The 19,770-nt window shown below is 36.1% G+C and overlaps 1 protein-coding gene across 8 annotated transcripts in view; it reads right to left on the bottom strand.

Moving 5' to 3' along the window:
* Nucleotides 1-1,686: 1,686 nt before the first annotated feature.
* The window catches only part of LOC101112888 (zinc finger protein 782), a 73,764-nt gene continuing 55,680 nt past the window's right edge, over nt 1,687-19,770 (bottom strand). For 6 of the 8 annotated variants that reach the window (XM_060409047.1, XM_042243024.2, XM_060409048.1 and 3 more), the window contains 2 exons: nt 11,503-11,598; nt 1,687-6,001 (listed from right to left, as the gene is read on the bottom strand). In XM_060409047.1, the coding sequence (XP_060265030.1) occupies nt 4,137-6,001; nt 11,503-11,598 (1,961 nt within the window). In that variant the 3' untranslated portion in view covers nt 1,687-4,136. The remainder of the gene's footprint in view (nt 6,002-11,502; nt 11,599-19,770) is intronic. The other 2 variants (XM_060409049.1, XM_042243025.2) reach the window with 1 other exon arrangement.

Here is a 19,770-nt window from a genome sequence, read left to right as displayed (position 1 = left end):
CTCAAGAGTCTTCTCCAGCACCACAATTCAAAAGATAATGGTTAGTTATTACTTATTGCTCATTTACTCTGTGCCAGGCATTGTTTAAAATAACTGACATAGATTAACTCAGAAAATGCCCTCAAGAAGCATTGTAGGTAATTACCATCATTATGCACCCCTCACAAATGAGGAAACTGAGGGATATAAAGGAGAATTGCCTTGCCCAAGGTCACACAGCCACACGGGAGGGAGAATAAATATACAAGTAGTAAAGCCAGTGAACCATGTGACAAATTCAGAGTCAGAGTCCCAGAATATGCTGGAGATCCAAAATTCACTTTTATAATCTTTAAAATCAACTATATTGATGTATAATTTATATAAATATGTGGCTCAGATGGTAAACAATCTGCCTGCAATGCTGGAGACCGAGGTTTGATCTCTGAGTCAAGAAGATCTCCTGGAGGAGAGTATGGCAACCCCCTCCAGTATTCTTCTCTGAAGAATTCCATGGACAGAGGAGTCTGGCAGGCTACAGTCCATGGGGTTGCAAACAGTTGGACACGATTAAGCGACTAATATGAACATGCATTTTTGATACCTTCTGATGAGTTTTGAAAATTTATACACCTTTGTAAATACCATCACAATCTGCATAGAACTTTCTGTCATATTAAAACATTCCCTTGTTCCCTCCCCTACCAAATTAATCTTTACCCCACACCAGGGCAACCAATGGGCTGCTTCCTATCCCTCTAGACATCTTTCATAGAATTTTGCATAAATAGAATCATACAGCTCTATTTTCTTGTGCCTGGCTTCCTGTGCTCAGCCTGATCTTATTATTAATGTTGTTACATGTATTAGTGTAATATTAATAGGTTCTTCATTTTCACTACTGAGTGGTATTCCATTGTTAGGCGACATCACTGACTATACATTTATCTGCCGATGGACATTTTGGTTCTTTCTAACTTGGGGATAGTATAAATAAAGATTCTATGAACATTTTAATATAATTCTTTTTAAAAAATTATTTTATTTTTTACAATAATTTAAGTTTTGCTGGGGGTAAACACCTAGAATTGTAATGGTTGGTTTTAGATAAGGTAGCATTACTTTTACAAGGAACTATCAAATGGATTTTTAATGCTATCACATTATAGCATTATAGTTTTAATTTACACTTTCCTGATGATTAAAGCTTTGGAATCTTTTCTAGTACTTACTGGCTATCTATATATCTTCTGCTGTGAAATATCTGTTTTAATCTTATCCATTTTTTCCAATTTAAACTGAGTTGTTTGTATTATTGGGCTTCCTTGGTGGACTCAGATGATAAACAATCCACCTGCAATGTGGTAGACCTAGGTTTGATCCCTGGGTTGGGAAGATCTCTTGGAGAAGGGAATGGCTACCCACTCCAGTATTCTGGCCTGGAATTATTGCATTATGAACACTGCATATTGTGAATTTCAGTACTTTGACAGATATATCTATTAGAGACATTTTCTCCCAATGTGTGATTTTTTTTTTGTTTTCAAAATAAAATCTTAAAAAGCAAACACTTTAAATTTTAATAAACTCCAGCTTATCTTTTTTGCTTTTATGTCTCACACAATTCTTTGTATTACATCTTAAAAATCTCTCCATGCTTCAGAGCAGTTTCTATGTTTCCCAACAGAAATTTTATACTGTTAGCTATTTTGTTTAGATTTATAATTTATTTTGAATAAAACTTTAATTATTGTATAAATATCAAGGTACATTTGAAATATATGAATATCCAATTATTTTAACATCATTTCCATATCAAATTACCCAGGAACATATGTCAAAAATCAACTAACAACTCAGTTACATTTCAGATCATTAGAGAGCAGGAAAAAGCATTGTTCCTATTCTTAAATAAGAAGATAGCTGGGAAGAGTTTCCATTAACAACTTTTTTTGACTACATCAGATATCTGAGATTATGGGGCAAAAAATGAGTCCAAAGTCTGGACACTAGGTAGCCGCAAGGAGAAACAAGAACTCACACAGTTGTTTAACTGAGACAGAGAATGCCACACACCATATAAAATGATTGTAAAAAAAGCTAAATAACATGCAAGATCAGATAGGTTAGTTCAGAAGAGAGAGAAATTATAGTAAAATTTAAATGCTGGAAATAAAAAACACAACAAATGAAGAATGCCTTTTAAGGGATGGATTATCAGTATTCTTGATATGACTGAGGAAGGATTCAGTGACATTGAAGAAAGGCAGGATACAAACACACTTACATAAATTTGTATGTGTGTAGGCTTCAACACAATATTTCTATTAGTGACCCTGAGATAATACAAAAGTACACAGAAAACAGGGTTTGTCTTTGTTGAAAAAAGACAGCTTAGTAAAAATGGCCTTTCCTATATGCACATGTCAGGAGGCAACAAGTGAAAAGAAATGTGGTATAGGATTTTGAATTTTCAGATACTTCCTGTGAAAGGTTTATTTGTTATTACTATACATGTAGACGATGTATTAATATACATAGCGGATCAGAACAGTTACTAAATAAGGGGTATATAATTCTATTACAATGCTGTAGAATTCTAGGATACATACAAAACAAACATTTAAGTGGCATGCACGTACAAACTGATGTAGACAACAGAAAATTCAGAAAATATTCACATATAGTCAACACTGTGTCGCTTATACCATTTATTTCTTATTTAAAAAAATCTTCTTATTCTAATAAATGTCCATGAACCAATACTGTTATAGTTCATTAAATGTCTTAATATTACACAAGAAACAACAGTTTTGATTAACATAAAGGCTACTATTAACTTTCTCAAACTGATAAATTTTTCCCTCATAACAAACTCTGAGTGATATTAAACTTTGATGACTCATTAAAAGCTTTGACACATTCACAGCTCAATTATCAGATATTCAATGAGATCTCATTTTTTGGGTAATGGATTACCTGTATATGCAGTAATATTAGATATCTTCCCCTGATATTCACCTGACTGACGAGGCAGAGTTATGGACAAAAGCTATGGTCGTTCAGGATTTGCCAGGTGTTTTTCCTGTGTGATATTTCTGATATACTACACTGAGTTCACATGTCCACAGAAATCATATTCATAGGTTTGATGAGTATATGTCAGTATTAAGTATACTCGAACCTGCAGAAGCTCAGCAAAGAACAAGTCTATTTCCTCATAGCAAAAAGTCTGTGTACATGCAGGAGAAAATTCCATTCAATATTTATTCTTTGGCCCTGTTTCTATTTTGTACTATTTCATCTTCTGTGCATAAGCCCCTTGGTTTTGCTGGGGGTAACATCCACTGCATTCTGACAAGGGACAGGAGAAAACATTAAGAATTTGAGGGATGTATTTAGTAAGACTTGTCACTGACCCCTACATTTCACTATCCAGAGGTTAAAACTATGATTTCAAGTTGGATGACAGTGGTTGAGAAATTTAAGCTAGGTGTGGCATTAGAAAAAGAGGAAATGGTTATTGGTGAACAATGAATATATCATTACGTCATGTACCAAATGACATATGTCATTATACGTCATATAGTTATTACCCTTATGTGAGTCGAATTGAGGTTTGACATAGTAGAAGGATTCCTCACATCCATTACTTTGTTTTCTTCTCTGTTTTAATATACTGTAAGGTCTCTACCCTTTATGTTATTTTCTGCTTATTGAAAAAAACTGGTGTTTGACTAACTGTTCTCACATTTACTCCATTCCCAATTTTCTCACTATTTGATTTCTCTGATGATGAATGAATTTTGATTTGCTGGGACAAAGTTTTGATATATTCATTACATTCCCAGAGTTCTTCTGTAGTGTGAGTTTTCTAAGGATTGAATGCCTAGAGTATTTCTTGTATTATTTTAGTTTCTTTACTGGATTGAATTCTCTGATCTACAATGAGGACTACACTCAAGATGAAACTGTCCATATAAAATATATTCCAAGAAATTGCTCATGTTAAGTTTTCTGATGTTGAGTGAAACTAGTATCTTGCATAAGAACTTCCAAGTTTTTATTATATTCATAGGCATTCTCTCATATGTATTTTGTATTGTGAGGCTTTATTTTCAGCTCAGAGTTTTTCCATCTTCATTATATTTATATTTTTATTTCTCTGTATGGGCTTTCTGATGTTCTCTAAGGCTTGATTTTTGACTGAAAGTTTTTCCACATTTATCACATTTGTAGGGTTTCTCTCCAGTGTGAGTTCTCTGATGTACTCTGAGGTTTGATTTCTGGCTGAAAGCTTCACCACAGTGATTACAGTTATAGGGTTTCTCTCCTGTATGAGTTCTCTGATGTTTTCTTAGGACTGACTTCTCACTGAAAGATTTGGCACATTCGTTACATTCATAGGGTTTCTCCCCAGTGTGAGTTCTCTGATGTCCTCTAAGATTTGATTTCTGCCTGAAAGTTTTTCCACACTCATCACATGTATAGGGTTTTTCCCCAGTGTGAGTTCGGTGATGTACTCTAAGGTTTGACTTCTGGCTAAATGATTCCCCACAATAATTACATGTATAGGGTTTTTCCCCTGTGTGAATTCTATGATGTCCTCTGAGTTGTGATTTCTGACCAAATGCTTTCTCACATTGATTACATTTATAGGGCTTCTCCCCTGTATGAGTTCTATGATGTTTCCTTAGGCCTGACTTCAGTTTGAAAGCCTTCCCACATTCATCACATTTATATGGTCTTTCACCTGTGTGAGTTCTCCGGTGATTTCTTAAGCCTGACATATGGCTGAAAGATTTTCCACATTCATTACATTCAAAGGGTCTCTCCCCTGTGTGAGTTCTTTGATGTACTATGAGGATTGATTTATAGTTGAAAGATTTCCCACATTCATTACATTCATAAGGTTTCTCTCCTGTGTGAGTTCTCTGATGTATTCTTAGTCCTGACTTTGCACTGAAAGCTTTCTCACATCCGTCACATTTATAGGGTTTCTCTCCTGTGTGAGTTCTCTCATGTTTTCTTAGACGTGACTTCTCACTGAAAGCTTTCCCACATTGATGACATTCAAAGGGTTTCTCCTCCATGTGACTTTTCTGAGGCTGAATCAGGCATGAAGTTTTAGCACAGGACTTTCCACATTCATTACACTCATAGGGTTTCAATATTATTTGAGTTTTCTCATGCATATTGCAAGTTGACTGGTAACCCAATGTTTCTGTACATGTGCTATAGTCAGAGGATTGTTCTCTTGTGTGAATTCTCTGATGCACTGGGAGGGCTGAATTATGGCTGAAATTCTTTCCATATTCAAAGGATTTCACCCCTATACAAAATTTTTCCTGTTCTTTAATGTGTAATTTGTGGCTGAAAGATTTCCCTTCTATGTCAGTTTTTTGAGTGATCCTACTAAAATTATTTCCATTTTTAGTACATTCATATTTATTAAACTCATAGTGACTCTTCTCTGGATGACTGCTCTGAGAAACTATCAAGGTTGATTTCTCATGTTGGTTTTCCCCAAATTTATTGAATTTATAAGGTTTCATTTTGGGGTGGGTACTCTTAGACATAACAAGGGCAGTCTTTTCAAGAAAATCTTTTCTACTTTCATTACATTCACAGGCTTGTGGCAAAGTCTGAATTGTCGGATGCTGGATAACTTTATGTCCAAAGGTTTTCACATTTTTACTATAAACAAAAGAATTCTCTCCAGTATTAGTTCTGCCATCCTTAATACTGAAGAGCCAGTTCTCACATACATTAGGCGCACAAGTCTTCTTTTTTGAATATTGACAGTGTGGGGCCAGTGAGCTAAGAAGCAAGTAAGTAGACCCTGTAGTGTCAAATTTACAGGGCATTGTTTCTGCAGGAAAAATGTTTATGTCCAGAGTACATGGTTTTCCTGATATTTCTTGCTCCACAGTCAATGATTTGTTGATGAATAAAACTTGCCTCAAACGTTTGCCTTGGTTTTCTAGGCTCTCCTCTAAGAGTTCATCTGGTTGGGATTCTTCTAAAAATGAGAAAATTAAAAATATTTTGATATTTAACATACTTATGAAATGAGATTTATATACCTATACCCCATTATATGTTTGATTCCTTGATGTCTGGCTCAGTTTCCCCAAAATAAAGTAATTTCAAGTTTATATTCTCTCTTCTTTTGTTGTTAAAAACTTTTTCTAGTAGAAAAAGAGAGCAATCTAGAAATGAAATTACACATATCTTTGGTAACTTAAACCATAATTTTTAAAACTGGAAAAAGAAGATATAAAGGAAAGCAACAATTAAGAAAGGAGAATATATTTAAGAGAGCTGAATCCTGGGAACAGAGAAAACAAAGACTGGAATGAATTCAACAAGGATTTTGCTCTAGTAGATAACAAAAAGTATCAATGGAGAATTGCTTTTAGTGGCTTTACTGAGATAGAGTTTGCATTAGGGAAGTACACCAGTGACTATATTCAGAGTGAAACATAGAGTACAATGATAAGAAAACCACTAGTCTGTATGTTTCCAACTGGAGCTCCACCCTGGTCTGGGAACCAAGATTCTGCAAGCTACATGGTATGGCAAACAAACAAACAAAAATGGCACCAACTTTCTTACGTTGAAAGAAAGAATCAGAAACATAAATGTATAGGTGGAAGTGAGAAAACTGATGAGAGTTAAAATAATTTTTCTGCTTATGTTGGAGTTACCCTTCTTTCCTGGTTCTAGTGCCTTGGTATTATATCAGGGTTGTTCAGTAGTGAATCCCTCTTAATCATCAAATCTTTACTTTCCTTTTTTTCAATTTGTTCACTTATGTCCCCCAGACCAGTTTTGCTCCTGTCCAATCCTTAATTTCCATCTATTTTCCACATATCTAGTTTATAGTCACTGTAAGATCTTAAGGATTATATTTCAAGTTGGCCCTAGAAATCTTATAAGTATCCTTTTGTATATTTATTTACCACAAATTTCCTGTGCATATTTGACTGCTATTGTCCTCTTGTTACCCACACTCCATGCAAAAATGTCATGACCATGCTAAAAATATTTGAAGGCTTTGGCTATACTACCTTAGGTACCAACAGATGAAAGATTAAAGTGATGTAATTCAGAAAAAGAAAGTTTTACACTAACTATATGCTCAGTATGTGTTCTTGCTATCAATCCTCTTAGCATGAGCATGCATGCATACTCAGCTGTGTTTGATTTTTTGCAAGCCTATGACTATAGCCCACGAGGCTCCTCTGTCCATGGAATTTCCCAGGCAAGAATACTCGAGTGGGTTGCCATTTCCTCCTCCAGGGAATCTTCCTGACCCAGGGATCGAACCCAGGTCTCCTGTCTAGTACACATTATTTTCTGCTCTAATTTTTGATAAGAGTATCAGTCTTCATTAAGTGGTTCATTTCCAACAATAACTTCATACTCACATTCTTTCTCTAAATTATCCTCCATTCTAGCCTTAGAACTATTGAGAACCTAGGTATCCTTCAGGCAGGGCACACTATTTTCCCAAATCTTAACAACAAAAAACAAAGTTTGTAACATCCTTCTCACAAATTTAAGCAACATTTATTTTAAAACCTGAAAGAAGCTACTACCTGTTTATCACTCAGTTTATAAAGGGATAAAAGCACCCATATTTGTGACTTTATAGTAAATACCCATCACCAAAATCAAGAGGCATCTTAAAATTGAAGAAAAATCCATAGTTAAATGAGAAGCATTTTCTCTTTCTTGGTTGTACCTAAAATAATAGTTCACCTTTTAATCTATAGCCCCTAGATATGCTTTATGAAGCTTTGCTCACTTTTCCAAAATAAAACCTTCACTGTAATATTCTTTGTATCCCTCTATAATATAAATTTAGAGGTACATAAAAAGCTCCATGTCTAAAATTTACCTAGAGTTCTTTCACATATAAGGGCTCAGATGCAATAACAACCCATACCTGATGATTCAAAAGTCACAGAAATTTGCATATTTACATTCATGGACAGTGTTTTCTGAGTGAATCAATATGAAATACCTCTCTCCACCTGACTTTGGAATCAGCCTACAATATTATTAAATAATATTTATTATGTGACAAGTGCCCAGGCAGGAAGAGTCAAACAGAGACCATTCTTCTTGGGAGACTGTCATCCAGGTGAGGAAAGGAACTCTCGGTAACTGTATGCTATCTGGCACAGAATCTCATTTTCTTTAGACACATCCATCACATGGGTTAAGAGTTTACAAAAGTAAGAGATCACGTATAGACTAAAATATTCTGAGATTATATGATAGAAGTAGGAATCTGAGCCCCCCAAATTTAAAATGAGTAATAGTACTTTCTGCCCCTTTTCTAGCTGAGGTTAGCTATTTTATTTGCTTTATTCCAAGAATCACCTTGTGACTTTATAATTATAATGACTTATAACTGTAATGTTTTATCTTTATTACATCTTTTAGCTTGCTTAGTTTTCTTTTAAAACTTTATTGCTTTTAAAAATAAGTATATGAGGTAAAAATAGTGTCCTCTAAGCATTGCTTCATCTACAGCTCAAAGGGTCTAATAATCATGCTTTTCATTAAAAAAAAATTTCTGCATATTGTACAATTTTAACTTTGAAGAATAGGTTTTAAAAGATATATACATATATATATTCATTATTAATTTTAAGATAGAAGAATTTAAAATTTTCTCATATTGTCTGCAATTTATAGTGTTTTATAACAATGTCTTTACTTTGTAGAATTTGCCTAAAATAACTTTGCTAAGTTACTACATGTCCTACTCTTTGCGACCCTATGGACTGTAGCCCACCAAGCTCCTACGTCCATGGGATTCTCCAGGCAAGAATACTGGAATGGGTTGTCATGCCCTCCTCCATGGGATCTTACCCACCCAGGGATTGAAACTACCTCTCTTATGCATCCTGCATTGGCAGGCTGGTTCTTTACCATTAGTGCCACCTGGTGCCACCTTTACATTTTATCAATGATCTAAGGTCATCTAAAAGGATGTTTATTCTTTAGGAATAGTTATGTAGTATGTTTGCATAGCTTTGTTTTCAGAACATATTAGATTCATCTTTATAAAATATGCTATTTATATTTCTAGATAAGAGGTTGGTAAACTTTTTTTGTGAAAGGCCACAGAGTTAATGATTTAGGCTTTACTTGTTATTCAGTCTCTATTGTAGCTATTCAAGTCTGCCTTGTAGCTTGAATACATAAACAAATGGATATTGCTGTGTTCCAATAAATGTTTCTTTGCCAAAACAATCAGTAGGCAGGATTTGGCATGTGGGCCACAGTTTGCCAAGCACTATTCTACTGTCCTGGAGAAGGAAATGGCAACCCACTCTAGTACTCTTGCCTGGAAAATTCCATGGAGGGAGGAGCCTGGTAGGCTACAGTCCATGGGGTCGGAAAGAGTCGGACACAACTGAGCGACTTCACTTTCTTTATTTCTATAGTTCCTTTTGGAGAAGGAAATGGCAACCCACTCCAGTGTTCTTGCCTAGAGAATCCCATGGACGGAGGGGCCTGGTGGGGTGCAGTCTATGGGGTTGCAAAGAGTCGGACACAACTGAGCAACTAACATACACACACATTCTAGAGTCCACAGGCTGTGAAACAAAATTAGAGAGGGATATTAAGGCTGACTACATCTAATGAGCTCCTGTTTCTCCTTATAATTTGCAGTTTTTTGTTTTATGAATCTTGATGACAATTTATTTGGTGTACTAATATTTTGAACTCTTCTGTATCCTTTAAAAATTATCTTCTTTAGCATTATCAAAATGTCGTTTTTTCCATCTGTTTTGACCTGAACTTTGAAATAAATAAACACTGAGTTGCTTTTACGTTTACTGGCTTAATAATTCATGACTGCATTTTCAAACTTCCTGTTTTGTAGATGTACTATTTGATGGGCTTCCCTAGTGGCTCAGTGGTAAAGAATCTGCCTGCCAAACAGGAGACATGGATTCGATCCGTAGGTTGAGAAGATCCCTTGGAGAATGAAATGGCAACCCACTCCAGTATTTTTGCTTGGGAAATCCCATGGACAGAGGAGCCTGGAGGGCTATAGTCCATGGGGCCATGAAAGAGTCAGACATGACTTAGTGACTAAGCAAGAGCAATCTCTTTGAAAAAAAAAGAACAATCTCTTTGATACAATATGATAGCCTTTTCTCTTAATAGGTGTATTTAATGCATTTACGGAGAAGGCAATGACACCCCACTCCAGTATCTTGCCTGGCAAATCCCATGGATGGAGGGGCCTGGAAGGCTATAGTCCATGGGGTCGCTGAGGGTCGGACACGACTAAGCGATTTCACTTTCACTTTTCACTTTCATGCATTGGAGAAGGAAATGGCAACCCACTCCAGTGTTCTTGCCTGGAGAATCCCAGGGACGGGGGAGCCTGGTGGGCTGCCATCTATGGGGTCGCACAGAGTCGGACACAACTGAAGTGACTTAGCAGCAGTAGCAGCAGCAATGCGTTTACATTGAGAGTTGATATGTCAGATATGTTTGTCTTCCTCTGTTTTATGTTGTGTGTTTGCATAGCTTTTGTGGTGAAAATTTTTAACACAGCAGGCCTAGACTGTTACCCTTAGAAAGGCTTGCTTACAAGATGAGCCCTTACCTAGCATTTGGGAACTCAGATTTCAAGATGATTGCCAAGATTCCCAGAATTGTTAAGAGGGGCTCAATGTGCTTAAACTGTACAAACAATATATTTATGCTGAATAATTAGCTTCTATCTGAAAGCCTAGAATTTTGATACATGGGTGCCTACAGTAAAAACTCTGGGTACCTCACTGCAAATGAACTTTCCAGGTAGATATTTCACACTAGTTATCATAACTGGTTTTCTACTGACTTTGCCCCATACACGTGTTCTCTTTACTGATTTTGCTCTGTATGATTTCATGGTATAAATCTTAGTTACGAGTATGCCTATGTGCTGAGTCCTCCAGGTGAATTAATAAACCTGATGATGATCCTGAGGACCCTGATACAGTACTTATAAACTTCTCTAGTAACAGGTCTGTTTTCCTTGGTCTGTCAAATGTAAATAACTTTTCACAATTAGGAAGGTTGCATTTTGCTCTAGTCTTTATCCTTTCTAACTATACTATATAATTTCTTAAACATCTATTAATTTAGATTGTATCTAGTAATTTATTATATAATGATAAAATTAATTTATTTCTCTCTTCAGATCTGTTACTCCCAGTTTCAGTTTTTTGTTAAGTTTTCTTAGTTTTTGTCTTTTTACTGTTAAATATGCATCCATTACTTAATTTTTCAGTTTCAAAGGGTATACTTAGCTCCCATCTTTTAAAGATGAGAATATCAACATGCTCACATTCCATTCCTTTGTTTTAGTTGTCCCATTCTCACATTTTATTAGATTTATTACTTCTAAAATTTCAAATAGTGAGAGTGCTCACTTCTATCTAGGTGATCACTTCAGATCTAATTTTCTTGGATGCCTTCTGCCAGTATTCAATAACTCACCTGGGGAACTTCTGTTTATAAATTCTTTCTCTAATAACCATGGATCTTCTCCTTGTTCCAACATGAAGATCAGTTCTGGCTTTGTAAAGCAGTACCCTGTAAATGGGAAATACTTTAGCACTTGAGTTAGCTACATAGGTTTCATTGTTTCTGAATGTGAAGAAAGGTACAGCTTCAGAAATGGCACATTGAGGGTGCCTGCGAGAATTTTTTTTTGGTGGAGGGAATGATAGCAAAAACCATTTTCTTATACTTATAAGAGATTACTCTTCTTAAACCTGTAAGTCACAAGCCTAAATAACATTAAGCTCTAAAATTGTCAATGTCTGTTCCTTAAACAAGATTTCATAAGGACTGACTCTATAGCTGGCTGTAATGGAGTAAAAGAACCAATTTACCTCCCCATGAGGGCTTCTCAGGTGGTGCTAGTGGTAAAGAACCTGCCTGCTAATGTAGACAATGTGGGTTACATCCCTAGGTGGGCATGGTAATCCACTCAACTATTCCTGCCTGGAGAATCCCACGGACTGAAGAGCCTGGTGGGCTACAGTCCATGGGATCACAGAGTTGGACACGAATGAAGCAACCACACACATATACACACACACACAAACACACACACACCCCTCCATATCAGACATCTAAACAAACCATACAAAATGTATGAAATGGGTTTTAGACTTTAGAAAACAGGCAGTACAGACAGTGATACTTGAGAACACAGAAACAAATGAGGTGAGCCCTGTGATTACCAAAGCTTATCGCTTAGAGAGTTTTCAACCCTAAACAAAAAGAGACCACCAAAACAGAGCTTGGCGGACTCACTAAGTTAAGGCAATAGAATTGGACTTCAAGAAAGTCATGACAAATAGGATTTGTAAGATAAAATACAAGAAAAGAAAGATACAGAGTCTTTGTCTGATCTGTAGAAGGGCCTCCTGAGCACTAACTTTTGAAAATGTAAGGAAAGGAAAACACTTGAGGTTGGGGAGAAACCAGTGAAAAAGAGTAGGCTGAAATATCACCAAAGCACACAGAGAAGTTAAAACTTCCTAACCCATGGCCAATTGGATACAATAACCAGAAAGGCATTTATTGACTTGGTACAGGAGCCAAATGAGTCTGAGAGTAAAATGAGTTCTGAATCCAATACAACAAAACTTAAAGCAAATCTTAAAAGGATTAAAGTAATTCCAAGTAATTTAAATTCATCCCAGGAAAGGGCCCAGAAGATTTCAGACAATACAGCAAAACTACCACTTAACAACATACAATCTGTAACATCTAGCCCTCGATAAAAAAATTATTTGATATGAATAAAAGGGATATATTATTGTAATTAAGAAGAAAAATGAATCAGTAAGCCATAGAGTAAGAAATGACACATAAAATTAATAGTCAAGGCCATTAAAACAGTAAAAATACTCCATATGTTCAAGAATATGATAAAAGAAAGAGAATTTATTAAAAAAAAGTTCCTAACTGGAATTCTCAATATGAAAAATATCTGAAATGAGTAAACAAATCAACCAAAGAAACAAAAAAATAAATAAATAAGATTAATAACAGTGTATATATACACACACACACACACACACACACACACACACTACCTATGGAAGGTTAAATGACATAAGGCACAATGGATAACTTTAAGGTTAAAAACTATGAAAGAAGAAAACCACAGTGAATAAGGACTAGAAAATAATAAACAGTTATCTCTGACCTGTGGGATAAATTTGTCTAATGTGGGTAACTAGCATTTCAGAAGGAACACAGAGAAAATGGAAAAAGCAATAATGGGCAAAAGTTAGATTTTTGAAGGCAAAGTGAAAGTCGCTCAGTTGTGTCTGACTCTTTGCAACCCCAAGGACTATACAATCCATGGAATTCTCTAGGCCAGAATACTGAAATGGGTAGGTAGGCTTTCCCTTCTCCAGTGGATCTTCACAACCTAGGGATTGAACCAAGGTCTTGCACATTAGAGGCAGATTCTTTACCAGCTGAGCCACAAGGGAAACCCAAAAAGTGTATAAATCCAAATGAATGCCAAGGAGAAGAAACATGAAGAACACCACACCAAGATACATTATAATTAAACTGCTAAAGTCACAGATAAAAAGAAAATGTTGAATAGACAGAAAAAGACATAATATGTATGGAGGAAGAAAAAAGAATGGATGCTATTTTTTGTCAGAAATTACACGTCAGAAGACTATGAAGTAACAATTTTAAAGTACTGAAAGAAAAAAGCCCACCTAGAATTTTATACTTGACTAATATAAGGCATTTTCAAACAAATAAAAATTGAAAGACTTTATCACCAACTGACATGTATTACAGGAAAGTTAATTCTCTGAAAGAAATTCTTCAGCTAGAAGAAAAATGAGATCAGGTGGAAATTTGGATTAACATATAGAAAAAAAGAGCACCATAATCTGGACACAAATGGATAAAAATAAAATAAACTTTTATCATTTTCAGAACTCTTAAAAATAGTAAATTGTGTTTTAAAACAATAATAATATATTGTAGGAGATGGGAAATAGTGACAGTTAGGAATATTGGGGACTTTAAACTTATGTAGATCAGGCATGCAGAGTTGCTGAGAAATTTACCAATATTTATTATGAGTTCAGTTCAGTTCATTCACTCAATTGTATCTAACTCTGTGACCCCATGGACTGCAGCATGCCAGGCTTCCCTGTCCATCACCAACACCTGGAGCTTGCTCAGACTCATGTCCATTGAGTTGGTGATGCTATCCAACCACCTCATCCTGTCATCCACTTCTCTTCTCACCTTCAATCTTTCCCAGCACAAGGGTCTTTTCCAATGAGTCAGTTCTTAGCATCAGGTGGCCAAAATACTGGAGCTTCAGCTTCAGCATCAGTCCTTCCAATGAATAACCAGGACTGATTTCCTTTAGGGTTGACTGGTTTCATCTTGCAGTCCAAGCACAAGAGGATCAATTCTTCAGCACTCAGCCTTCTTTACAGTCCAACTCTCACATCCATACATGACTACTGGAACAACCATAGCTTTGACTAGATGGACCTTTGTTGGCAGTAGTAATGTCTCTGCTTTTTAATATGCTGTCTAGGTTGGTCATAGGTTTTTTTCCAAGGAGCAAGTGTCTTTTAATTTCATGGCTTCAGTCACCATCTGCAGTGATTTTGGAGCCCCCCAAAATAAAGTTTCTCACTGTTTCCATTGTTTCCCCATCTATTTGCCATGAAGTGATGGGACCGGATGCTATGACCTTTGTTTTCTGAATATTGAGTTTTAAGACAACTTTTTCACTCTCTTTTACTTTCATCAACAGGCCCTTTAGTTCTTCTTTGCTTTCTGCCATAAGGGTGGTGTCATCTGCATATCTGAGATTATTGATATTTCTCCTAGCAATCTTGATTCCAGCTTGTGCTTAATCCAGCCTGACATTTCACATTATGTACTTTGCATATAAGTTAAATAAGCAGGGTGACAATATATAGCCTTGATGAAGTCCTTTTCTGATTTGGAACCAGTCTGTTGTTCCATGTCCAGTTCTAACTGTTGCTTCTTGACCTGCATACAGATTTCTCAGGAGTCAGGTAAGGTGTTCTAGTATTCCCATCTCTTGAAGAATTTTTCACAGTTTGTTGTGATCTACACAGTTAGAGGCCTAGTTAATAAAGCAGAAGCAGATGTTTTTCTGGTACTCCTTTCCTTTTTCAATGATCCAACAAACGCTGGCAATATGATCTCTGCTTCCTCTGGCTTTTCTAAAACCAGCTTGAATATCTGGAAGTTCACGGTTCACGTATTGCTTCAGCAATTGCTGAAGAATTTTAAGCATCACTTTACTAGCGTGTGAGATGAGTGCAATTGTGTGGTAGTTTGAGCATTCTTTGGCTTACCCACCCACAAATGATTAATTTGTTCCCTATGTTTACACTGTCAACTGTATGATCTTTTTTACTATGTAAGTTTAAATTATTTATATTTTGGAGATTGACCCTTTGTCAGTTGTTTTGTTTGCAAATTTTTCCCCATTCTGAGGGTTGTCTTTACCTCTTGTTTGTGGTTTCCTTTGTTCTGCAAAAGCTTTTAACTAGGTCCCACTTGTTTATTTTTATTTTCATTACTCTGGGAGGTGGGTCAAAAAACATCTTGCTCTGATTTATGTCAAGTAGCTAAGTAAGTGTTAGTCGCTCAGTTGTGCCTGACTCTCTGCAAACCCATGGACTGCAGTCAACCAGGCTCCTCTGTCCATGAGATTTTCCAGGCAAGGATACTGGAGTAGGTTGCCATTTCCTTCAAGGAGTGTTCTTATGTTTTCCTCCAAGAGTTTTACAGGGTCCAGTCTTACATTTAGGTCCTTAAGCCACTCTGAGTTTATTTTTGTAGATGGTTTTTAGGGAATGTTCTAATTTCATTATTTTACATGTAACTGTCCTGTCTTCCCAGTACCACTTATTGAAGAGACTGCCTTTTTGCCATTGTTTAGTCTTGCCTCATATGTCATAGATTAGGTGACCACAGGTGTATGGGTTTATCTCTGGGCTTTCTATCCTGTTTCACTGATCTATATTTGTTTTTGTGTCAGTACCAAATTGTCTTTTTTCCTCTTAAAGTGAAACAAAGATGAATATTTTATTAATAAAAGATACAATTCACAAAAAGAGACATCATAAACTGTTAGACACCTAACAACCAAGAAACAAAGATACATAAAGCAAAAATAAGAAATATAGGGAAAACAAAAAATATATAATCATTGTGAGACATAACATTTCTCTGAGAATATTTTATTAAGTGCAGAAAAATTAAGAATAGGAGCATCTTGAATGAGGTCATCAATAATTTAAATATAATAGATTTCTATTTATAGTACTCATATCCTATACAAATATATTTAAAATTTCGTATCTCATACATTGTTATTAGATGTCCATAGGATGTTTAGAAAAGCTGGCAAAAAGATAAACATTACTAAATTTCAAAAAGTAGAATTCTTTTTTTTTGTGATTCAGTTATACATATACACATATATTATTTTTGAAATTATTATCCATTATAGGTTATTATAAGATATTGACTATAGTTTCCTGTGCTATACAGTAAACTTTTGTTGCTTGTTGCATATCTGTTTAAGTTAGAAATCTAACATTCTATTTATACTAAGTCAAACAAGTGCAATAAAAATGCCATAAATTTTTTAGTTAGGCAAAAATTCATAAGTTTTCTAAAATATATATATTATGTGTATTATTTATATATGTGAATACAAGAACATTTCTACTATGCTTGATAAAGGCTTGAGAAAGAACATCAAAAAAAAAAAAGAAGAGATGGAGAACTTGGAGACATAAATGAAATGGGAGCACTAAATATGAAACAGAAAAAGTGAAACAAACTAGATGAAAGTAAAAGATCTTCATATAGTCCAGCAGTCTTTAAACATGGCTACTCATTAGAAACATCTGGAGCTCTGGTGAAAAAAAAAAAGCAAAACCTGGGCATTTGTATTTTTCAGAAAATTCCAAGATAATTCTGATATGCATCTGAATTTTAAAAAGTGATTACAGGTTTTTCTATTAAATGGTAGTTTTGGTGATATAGAATTCTATCATTTTTCTGTTGACCAATGATGATACAATGGTATTGTTACAGTTACATAATCACAATAGAGAAAGGTGTTTATCAGTTTTCACAATCAATAGACAAGATAATTACAGTTGCAAGTCATAATGGGAGCATGATTAAGCTAACAATATCAAATAATTATATACAATCTGGGGGGATCAAGTAGAGTGATATGGTAAGTGGAACTGGATACATGTACATGTTTTCATCTGTTCAGTCTATATATCTTTTGGTTGGTGCACTTAATCCATTTACATTTAAGGTAATTATTGATATGTATGATCCTCTTACCATTTTCTTAATTGTTTGGGGTTTATATTCTGTAGGTAGGTCTTTTCCTTTTCTTGTTTCCTGCCTAGAGAAATTCCTTTAGAATTTGTTGTAAAGCTGGTTTGGTGGTGCTGAATTCTCTTAACTTTTGCTTATCTGGAAAGCTTTTGATTTCTTCAACAAATCTGAAGAAGAGTCTTTCTGGGTAGAGTATTCTTAGTTGTAGGTTCTCCCATTTCATCAGTTTAAATATATCATGTCATTCCCTTCCAGTATGTAGAGTTTCTGTTGAGAAATCAGCTGATAGCCTGATGGGAGCTCCCTTTTATGTTGTAGTTTTTCCCTTGTTGGTTTTAATATTTTATCTCTGCCTTTAATTTTTGTCAGTTTGATTACTATGTGTCTCAGTGTGTTTCTCCTTGGGTTTATCCTGCCTGGGGCTCTCTGCGCTTCCTGGACTTGGTTGCCTATTTCCTTTCCCATGTTAGGGAAGTTTTCAGCTATTATCTCTTTCAATATTTTTTCAGGTCCTTTTCCTCTCCCTCTTCTCCTTCTGGGACCCTTGTAATGCAAATTTTGGTGCATTTAATGTTGTCCCAGAGGTCTCTTAGACTGTCCTCATTTCTTTTCATTCTTTTTTTTTCTATATTCTGTTCTGTGGCAATGATTCCCACCATTTTGTCCTCCAGGCCACTTATCTGTTCTTTGGCCTCAGTTATTCTCCTATTGATTTCTTCTAGTGTGTTATTCATCCCTGTTTGTTCTTTAGTCCTCCTAGGTCTTTGGTAAACATTTCTTGCATCTTCTCAATCTTTGCCTCCATTCTTTTTCCAAGATCCTCAATCATCTTCAGTATCGTTATTCTGAATTATTTTTCTGGAATGTTGCCTATCTCCACTTCATTTAGTTTTTTTTTTTTTTTCTGGGGTTTTATCTTGTCCCTTCATCTAGGACATAACTTTCTGCTTTTCCAAGCTGATTAAGTTTCTATAATGTGGCTTTTGTTTTAGTCACTGTAGGACTGTGGTTATTTTTGCTTCTTCTGTCTGCCCTCTGATGGGAGGTTAAAAAGCTTGTGCAAGCTTCCTGATAGGAGGCACTGGCAGTGGGGAAAAAATGGGTCTTGCTCTGTTTGGCAGGGCCATGCTCAGTAAAGCTTTAATTCAATTATCTGCTGATGAGTGGGGTTGTGCTCCCTCTCTGGTAGTTTTTTGGCCTGAAGCTACCCAGGCCTTGGGTATACAGGCTCTTTAGTAGGGTTAATGGCAACTTCTAAGGGGGTTTACACCAACAGGGACCTTCCCAGACTGCTACTGCCAGTGCTCCCATCCCTGTGGTGAGCCCCTGCCAATCCATGCCTACACAGGAGAGCTTCCAACACTAGCAGGTAGTTTTGGTTCAGTCTCCTGTGGGGTCACAGATCCTTTCCTCTGAGTCTTGGTGTGTGCAAGATTTGCTGGTGCCCTCCAAGACTGGAGTCTTTCCCCCAGTCCTATGGAAGTCTTATAATCAAATCCCACTGGCCTTCAAGGTCAGATTCCCTGGTGATTCCCAGTCCCTCTGTTGGATCCCCAGACTGGGAAGCCTGACAGAAGATCTTCATAAGCCCAAACTTCAAAAGAACCCACTGATGTATTTTATGTCTCAATATCTAAAGAGAAATAAATCTAGCTTTAGGTTTTGGTTAAACTTTAAATGTCTTTCCACTTTTGATTTTACTGTTTTCATGTTTTTACAACAGATATGCCAGCTTTGTTTCTACATTGCAACTCAGAGTTAATGCTTCTTGTCACTTAATTTGGCCTTCCCTGGTGGCTAAGAGGTTAAAGCGTCTGCCTCCAATGTGGGAGACCTGGGTTCGATCCCTGGGTCGGGAAGATCCCCTGGAGAAGGAAATGGCAACCCACTCCAGTATTCTTGCCTGGAGAATCCCATGGACAGAGGAGTCTGGTGGGCTACAGTCCATGGGGTCGCAAAGAGTCGGACATGACTGAGTGAGTTTGGAAATTTTTATTTACCCTTGTACCAAACTGCAGATTACCTTTCTGATATATTAACAAAATAGAATTAAGTGAAGGGGATGGAACTGAAATTTAGACCATACTTTTTTATTCTTGTTAATGTTCAGTTGTTAAGATTTGTCTGAATCTTTGTGACCCCATGAACTGCAGCACACCAGGCTTCCCTGTCTTTTACTATCTCCCTAAGTTTGCCCAAACTCATGTCCACTGACTTGGTGATGCCATCCAACGATGTCATCCTCTGTTGCCCGCTTCTCTTCCTGCTCTCATTATTTCCCAGCATCCTGGTTACTTCCAGTGAATCAGCTCTTCATATTAGGTGTCCAAAGTCCTGGAGCTTCAGTTTCAG

Source organism: Ovis aries, chromosome 2 (genome assembly GCF_016772045.2).
Source record: "Ovis aries strain OAR_USU_Benz2616 breed Rambouillet chromosome 2, ARS-UI_Ramb_v3.0, whole genome shotgun sequence".
Taxonomy (NCBI): Eukaryota; Metazoa; Chordata; class Mammalia; order Artiodactyla; family Bovidae; genus Ovis; species Ovis aries.
Note: the sequence above shows the minus strand (reverse complement) of the source record. Positions and strands in the feature narration are given on the sequence as shown.